General features: G+C 36.5%; 1 protein-coding gene across 1 annotated transcript; it reads right to left on the bottom strand.

The window, feature by feature from the left end:
- Positions 1 to 212: 212 nt before the first annotated feature.
- On the bottom strand, positions 213 to 3,594 carry LOC110933995 (receptor kinase-like protein Xa21). Its single transcript, XM_022177191.1, has 3 exons — positions 3,269 to 3,594; positions 1,384 to 1,396; positions 213 to 827 (listed from the first exon to the last, which is right to left on the bottom strand). The coding sequence occupies exons 1-3, from the start codon at positions 3,592 to 3,594 to the stop codon at positions 213 to 215; spliced, it is 954 nt and encodes a 317-aa protein (XP_022032883.1).
- Positions 3,595 to 8,559: the final 4,965 nt, after the last annotated feature.

Below are 8,559 nucleotides of genomic sequence, written 5' to 3'. Positions count from 1 at the left end.
TGGGAAAAAAATTTCCAACTAATAGGTAGATACCAGCAAAGAGTTTATGCCAAAAAAGTGTGAAGATTATAAAGAAAAACATACGTGAAGATTTATCCAGTTTGTCCAGGTTCTTAAGTGTTAAGTTTAAACCAATTACTCCACATTTTTAATGTACTTCACAGTTCTATATACGCCAAAAAGGTAGGTGGAATTATTCCATTTGTTGCACTTTAAGAATGCAAAGGGAAGAAGCAAGGAAATGAAAGAGTCATACCCGGTGCCATGTATCCTATCGTTCCTAAAGTTGCAGTTCTTAGCCTGAATTCCTCTTCACCAAATATTTTGGAAATCCCAAAATCACAAACACGTGCTTGCATATCTTCATCGAGGAGGACGTTGCTTGGTTTTAAATCACAATGAATAATAGGAGTTGGTTGACCATGATGTAGATATTCGAGGGCTGAGGCAACATCTATCAATATTTGCAGTCGTTGTATAAGACTCAGATGATTGTTGTGTGAGTACAGCCACTGCTCAAGGCTCCCATTCGGCATGTATTCCATAACTAAGCATCTAAAATCCATGTTGGTACAACTGCTAACGATTCTAACGAGATTTCTATGACGAATATTGCGTAGTACTTCACATTCAACATTGAAACTTTTTACTGCACCTTCAGAGAGTAAATTAAAAACCTTTACCGCTACATTTACCCCATCTGTGAGCTTTCCTTTAAATACTGAGCCGTAAGCCCCATTCCCAATCAAGTTGCTTTCATCAAATGATTCTGTGGCTCTTACTAGTTCATAATATGATACTCTTGTCCACTCAAGAAGTGATGGCGGCTCCACATGTTGGAAATACATATGTTTATATATTAGTTAAACTTTAGTTATGTGATAATTATTCGAATGATATGTACATGTATATGATATGCAAACCGATGACTAGTATAATAGGGGTAGTATGATAAGCGGTTCAAAGGATAAGTGGGTATGCATATTTAAACTGCATTATAAGGCAGTTACCCGCCAAAATTCTAACCGCCAAATATGTAACATATAAATATGGATTGCCGGCAAGTGTTTTGATTATCAAGACATTTTCCCTCCAAACAGAAAGTGTCCTCTTTGCATTCATTTCTTTCTATCTATTCATATTGTATCCGTGTGTTCATCATGCCTGCATATCAAGGTATGTTCTCCGCTGCAAGTAGTAATACGTATGCAGACAATGGTGATGAATCGGCTGTCCAACATAGTGGTATCAGAGCCATGTCAAGATCCGATGCAGAAATCAAACCAACAGCCACAATGATGCCATGTCAACACTGCAGTGATGAAAAGAATGAAAGGAAACGAAGATCCCGACGAGAACGTTTATGTTATTACTGTCACTTACCCGGTCATCAAATCTACACATGTAAAGCAAAGGAAAACGACGAAGAATTACAACTAATTCGGCAAGCGATTAATGCCGGAATTAGAACCCAGAACGAAGATGTACACTGCCATGATGAAATGATAGTCACAGGGACAGACGGTGGAGAATGGAAGGATATCTGGTATGTTAATTCAACTTTTCATCATCATTACGTGGGTAATATTGATGTTTTCAAAAGGGTCAAGCATATCATGGGGGTCGAAACGAAATCCGGTATGAATTTTTTATTCATACGCGGAGTAGGGATTGTTGAGATGAAAACAGGAAATGATACTCTGAGAATTCCTAGTGTATTTTACTCACCGGACATAGATCGAAATGTTCTAAGTCTTGAACAGTTAACCCTCCAAGGTTTCACGGTCAGAAAATCCGGTGACTCGTGTAAAATATTTCCTATGTTTTCATCTCAGGTGGTGAACTCTGTAAATGATACAACTGGGCTCTCAAAAGAACAAGAACTGGGGTTAAAAGAGAAAGAAAGATTGCATAACATGAGCGGAATTGATGATGAATTCAAGAGTGATTATCTGAATTCATATTTTGAATCTCTGAATGTATCGGAGAAGGAAGGAGAAGACTGGAATTTAATGATCTTAAATTCTTTAGAATTTCATAATTTCGATGACTGCAAGGCCCTAATGGATATGCTCGATGATCGTGAATACGTATTCAAGTATAAAGTCATTTTACAAAAGAAATTCGAAGACTTGGTTCGGTGGTTTCTGTATGATTATATGGGAATTACTTCAAGGCCTATTCCTCCTTTCACCACTGATCAAAAGAAAATAGATTTACTAAGTCTATACATACTAGTGGCAAATGATGGTGGGTATCGAGAAGTTACAACTGAGAATACATGGCCAATTATAGCGAAGGATTTAGGTCTCGGATATGAAGAAGGAGATCACATAAGAATAGTGTATGCTATGTATCTTGATGTATTAGAATATTACTACAAGTTCAAGACAGTTCAAAACAAGGTGCAAGTAAAGGAAATGATTAATGAAGATGCTGGCATGCGGAAAAACTGTGATAGGAAGTCCAGAAGTGCAGACATGGTTCAAGGAAGTGCTGCAGGGATCAATCAACATGATGAAGGGTCGTCACAAGAAAGCCACAGGAAGATCAGAAGTGCAGGTAATACTCATGAAGGTGCTGAAATGAACAATCAATCCATGCATTATGCATTGTTTGCTGAAGACGGATGGGCAGACAACTGGAGTGCTCGCAAGAGAAGGAAAAGATTTAATTTTACCCACATAAGGAAGGCAATGGAAGAGGCAAACCGAAGTGTGATGCAGAAGGGTTCCAACATAACTAAAGTTTTAGGGGGTTGTGTTGGAAATACATATGTTTATATATTAGTTAAACTTTAGTTATGTGATAATTATTCGAATGATATGTACATGTATATGATATGCAAACCGATGACTAGTATAATAGGGGTAGTATGATAAGCGGTTCAAAGGATAAGTGGGTATGCATATTTAAACTGCATTATAAGGCAGTTACCCGCCAAAATTCTAACCGCCAAATATGTAACATATAAATATGGATTGCCGGCAAGTGTTTTGATTATCAAGACATTTTCCCTCCAAACAGAAAGTGTCCTCTTTGCATTCATTTCTTTCTATCTATTCATATTGTATCCGTGTGTTCATCATGCCTGCATATCAAGGTATGTTCTCCGCTGCAAGTAGTAATACGTATGCAGACAATGGTGATGAATCGGCTGTCCAACACCACATTTGTTCTGTTTTGTTTTCTTAGTCTCTTGTGTCTTCTCAGTAAATATATGGCTACAACTAATCCAATTATTGTTGCAATGATAGGTGATATATACTTTAGAGAAGACAAATTTCTTGATTCTTTTTGTTTGTTTCTGCAAGGCAAGACTTCTAGTTTTGCTGCACCACATAAGTCTTTATTATGCCTAAATGATGAAGCTGTGAATATATTAAAGCGTCCTCCACTTGGGATTTCTCCTTGTAGCCTATTATAAGAAAGATTTAAGTATTCTAAATACCTGAGTGTCTCTAAGGATCTGGGGATCATGCCAGATAGATTATTTTGAGATAAGTCCAAAATTTCTAGACTTATTAACTTCCCAAGTGAGTCTGGAATTGAACCTTGCAGGTTGTTGTGAGCCAATGAGAGATTGTTCAGCATTTGGTAGCCACCAATGCTACTTGGATTGCCGCCCGACAATCTATTAACTGATAAGTCTAATCCGACAAGAGGTGAAATAGAGCTTACAATACTTGACGGTAAATTTCTGGTTAAGTTGTTTGAGGACAAGTTTAAGACTATAAGTGACTTATGGCTCCACAGAGTCAACGGTATTGTGGATGTTAATGTATTTGCATCCAAGAATAACCATGTAAGTGAACTTATATCTCCCAAGCATGATGGTATAATTCCTGAGAGCTGGTTTTTGCTCAAATATAACTCCCCTAAGTTCTTCAAGAGACATAGTTCTTATGGAATCTCTCCTTCTAATCTGTTATTTTCAAGATACAACTGCTCAATATTTTGCAGTTTCCCAAGTGTTGTTGGAATGCTTCCATTTAATTCATTCACATCCAAAGTTAACCTTTGCAAATTAGTCAAGTTTCCAATTCCAGTAGGAATAATGCCTTTGATTCCACATCCGTTTGCTTCAAATACTTGGAGAGATGTAGATAGATTACCAATAGAAGCTGGAAGAAAGGCCTTCAAGGGATTCTGTGCAAAGACCAATGTTCGTAACTTTCGGCAATTTGTTAGTGATGTTAAAAACTTTAACTCTGAGCCCTCATTAGTGAAATAATTTTGTGCGAAAAATGTTGGGATTGAAACTTGTTCTATCGGATCATCATCTTTCAGATGATGCAGATACTTGTTGACAGCGGATATTTTAGACATACTTGAACAATCGAAAGAGATGAATGAATGGACAAACAATTACCGGAAATGATTGAATGTCTTGGTACCGGTTAATGTTGCCGGTCCTTTCATATAAATACTAGTAAGTTATGGCGGTTAATTGTGGCGGGAAAAACTGTCATAGGCAGTTTCGAATTATACCCGCTTATTATACCCACCATAACATATCATCATGATCCGAGTTCTAACTTATACAATTATAAATACATATACATATCATAAACTATAATTAAGTTTAATCGTTCCTTCTAATACTTCCCCCTAAACTTAATTATGTTTGGCAGCACCCTTAAGAACACTTGCATTTGCTTCTTCAACAGCTTTCCGTGCATGATCAAAGTTGAACTTCCTTCTTTTCTTGTGTGCATTCCATGCTCCTTCCCAACTGTTTTCAGCATACAGCGCATAGGTTTCCATTCCAGTCACCTCCTTGATTTCTTCGGCACTTGTGCTCCTTCCGAGACTGCATTCAGGCACATCTTCCTTTCCCTTCATTCTTTCTGAGTTGTTGGCTCTTGCTTGCACGTCTTTAAACTTGTAATAATACACTAGGATATCCAAGTACATGGCATAAACGGTCCGCATGTACTCCCCATCCTTGTATTCATAACCCATGTCTTTAGCGATTATTGGCCATAGATTATCTTCGGTTACACAGTTGTAACCACCATCCCGCTCTACAATCATATACAGACTTAGCAAGTCTATCTTTCTGTTCTCGGTCATCACCGGCGGCATAGGCCTCGTGGTTATGCCCAGGAAACTTATGACAAACCAAGACACCATTTCTTCGAACTTCTTTTCTAGTTCATACTTGTAATGAAACACAAACTTTCCGTCTTCTAACATATTTAACAGGTTTACACAATCTTTGAAATCATTGAATTCCAAGGCCCTTATAATCATCACACTCCAATCCGTTTCACCGGAGGAAACGTGTAAATCTTCAAAATAGGAATTAAGATATTCCTCTTTGTATTTTTCATTTACATCGTTCAACCTTATCACTTTTTGTTTTTCTTTTAGGCCTAGTTCGTCTTCCTTTGACAGCCCCGTTAATTCATTCACAGTGTTATTGATAGGAGATGAAAACATAGGAAATATTTTGCAAGTGTCTCCATCCTTTTTGACCGTAAACCCTTGCATTGTCAATTGACTTAAACTGAGTACATTCCTATCTAATTCCGGTGTGTATAAGACACCTTGAATCAACAGCCTTTCATTATTGGACTTGACTTCTACAACCCCTATGCCCCGCATAAACAGGAAATCGTTTTCCCCCGAGTTTGTTTCAACCCCCACCAAATGTTTGATACGTTTGAAAACATTTAGATTACCGGCATAGTGTTGTGTAAATGAAAGACTAACATACCATATATCTCCCCATGTACCGCCTTCTGATCCTGTCACAATCATCTCGTTCCTATCTTCTGCAGATTCCCTTTGTTTTCGTATCCCTGCATTTACCGCTTGAGAGATAAGTTGTGTGTTTTCGTCGTTTTCCTTTGATTTGCAGTCATATATGAAGTGGCCTGGACGATGACAGTAAAAACACAATTTTGTCCGATGATTTCTCTTCTGCTGTTTAGTTTCTTCATCTTGACAGCGTTGGCAAGGAAGGGTTGTCGCCGTGGCTCTGATACCACATGTTGGGATTGAAACTTGTTCTATCGGATCATCATCTTTCAGATGATGCAGATACTTGTTGACAGCGGATATTTTAGACATACTTGAACAATCGAAAGAGATGAATGAATGGACAAACAATTACCGGAAATGATTGAATGTCTTGGTACCGGTTAATGTTGCCGGTCCTTTCATATAAATACTAGTAAGTTATGGCGGTTAATTGTGGCGGGAAAAACTGTCATAGGCAGTTTCGAATTATACCCGCTTATTATACCCACCATAACATATCATCATGATCCGAGTTCTAACTTATACAATTATAAATACATATACATATCATAAACTATAATTAAGTTTAATCGTTCCTTCTAATAAAAAATAGTCGTTCTAATAGTTCCAACCTACCAATTGTAATTAGTATGGAACCAGTAAATGAGTTCATAGATAATTCAATCACTCCCAATCTGGAACCATTGACGATTGAGCTCGGCACAGTGCCTCTGAATGTATTATCCCTCAAGTATAGCTCTTGAAGATTCGGAAGCCAGTAACCTATGTCAGCAGGGAGTTCACCTGAAAACATATTCAAAGATAAGACCAACTTCTTCAGTGTTGAGATGTTGAACCGAATGTTTCCACCAATGCTGTTTTTTGCTAAACTCAATTCCTCGAGGTGATGAAGATGGTTGATCTCATCAGGAATAACTCCTGCCACAAAGTTAAATAATAAAATTAGTATATCATATCAAAAAGATGTTAGATTGAACAAACAGTTTAGACTAAATAATTATTAGACTAAATTACAAGTTTTGTCCTTTATCTATACATCAAATTGCAGGCGGTGTCCTTTGTCTTTAAAATTGACAGGTTTTGTACTTTATGTTTCAAAATCTTACACGTTATGTCCTTTGGCCCTAACTCAGTTAGTTTTTTTTTTGTTAAATCAAATAACATAAGGGTATTTTAGTCTTTTTACTCATTTATTTAAAAAATTTTAATAAATAAAACAAAAAACCTAATCATCTTCACCACCAAATCGCCACTTTTTCTAACACATCATTTTAATATCCCAAAACCTGCACTTTACTTTACTTTGTCAAATTGCACATATATGTAATCCCAAATTCATGAAGCAGATCGAGTGGTTATGTGAGTAGATCGAGTGTACTCCAATGCCAAGTTACTGCATTACATGATCACATAGATATTTATTCATGTACTACTCACATTTTGGTTGGCATAATGTATAAAAATAGTATTTTTTTTATCTGAATTTCTAAATATCTTTATAAGTTTATATTATCTATTTCAGATTTCATATACCATCGATTACGAATCAAATGGCCATGGAACGATACGTCCAAGAAACGCTGGAACAAAACAACTTTAACAAAGAAGATGATGCTTCTTTGAACAAGCGGAAGTCCTCAAGAGAGTCGATTCACGAATCTGAAAACTGTTCTTCAGGCGGGTTTGACTGCAACATTTGTCTAGATGACATCGCTATCCCACACAAGTCCGTTAGTCCCAGATGTAACGTGCTAGCTCAACAGGTTAATCATCGTCATTACCAATTTGGGGGTGATGAACAGGTGGTGGGGTGGGTGGTGGTGGTGGCACTAGGTTGTGGTGATATCAATTTGGGGGAAATGTGAAAGACCAGGGTTTAGGATGGTTTATATTAGGGCAAAAGATAAGTGGATTAGCAAATGACATATCTACCCTCATGTGACCTGCACATGTTCTTATTTAACTGAAAAAATAAACTGGGTTAGGCCTAAAGGACATAACGTGTACGATTTTAAAACATAAAGTACAAAACCTATCAATTTTAAAGGCAAAGGACACCGCCTGCAATTTTGTGTAAACATAAAGGACAAAAGTTGTAATTTACTCTAATTATTATATGTAATAATATTAGTTTATTATTATCGAATTGTTATGGAAGTTAGGATTAGGGATATGATTAGCATTTGTTATCGGGTACCGATACTGAATTTCACGTAACGAATTATTTTCGGTACCGAATCGGTATCCATTTTTTGGCGAATTTTGGTACCGGTACTTTCAACTTTCGGCACCAGTACCGGTACCGAGCTCATCCCTAATAAGGATTAGTTATTTGTTGACCGTTTTTTGAATAGGTGTGCTGCTTAGATATACTAGCTAGTTTAGAAGCATTCAGAGCATTCATATCCCGTCTATCAACTTCTGTGGGAGGGTCCTCCATGTTATAGATAGTGGTTATTAGAGGTTGTGAACGAAAGAAAAAGAAAATATTATTGTACATCTATAAATATGGAAAAACATTGTTTATCCTATAATTTTTTTTAATATTTTTAGAAAGTAAATGTGAGTAAAAGAGAGAGAACAATAATGATAATTGTATAAAAAAATATTATTTAATTGAAAATGAGAGAGAAAAGTAGTGATTTTTAATGTAATTATAAAGATGAATATGATTGATAGGATGTGAATGCTCTCACAATTGATTCTCTTCTCCATCTCTATAATTATACAAAAAATCATTACCTTTTCTTTCTTGTTTTCAATTAAATAACCTTATACTTTTATCATTAC

This window comes from Helianthus annuus, chromosome 4 (genome assembly GCF_002127325.2).
Source record: "Helianthus annuus cultivar XRQ/B chromosome 4, HanXRQr2.0-SUNRISE, whole genome shotgun sequence".
Classification (NCBI taxonomy): Eukaryota; Viridiplantae; Streptophyta; class Magnoliopsida; order Asterales; family Asteraceae; genus Helianthus; species Helianthus annuus.
This window is presented reverse-complemented; position numbering and strand designations above follow the sequence as displayed.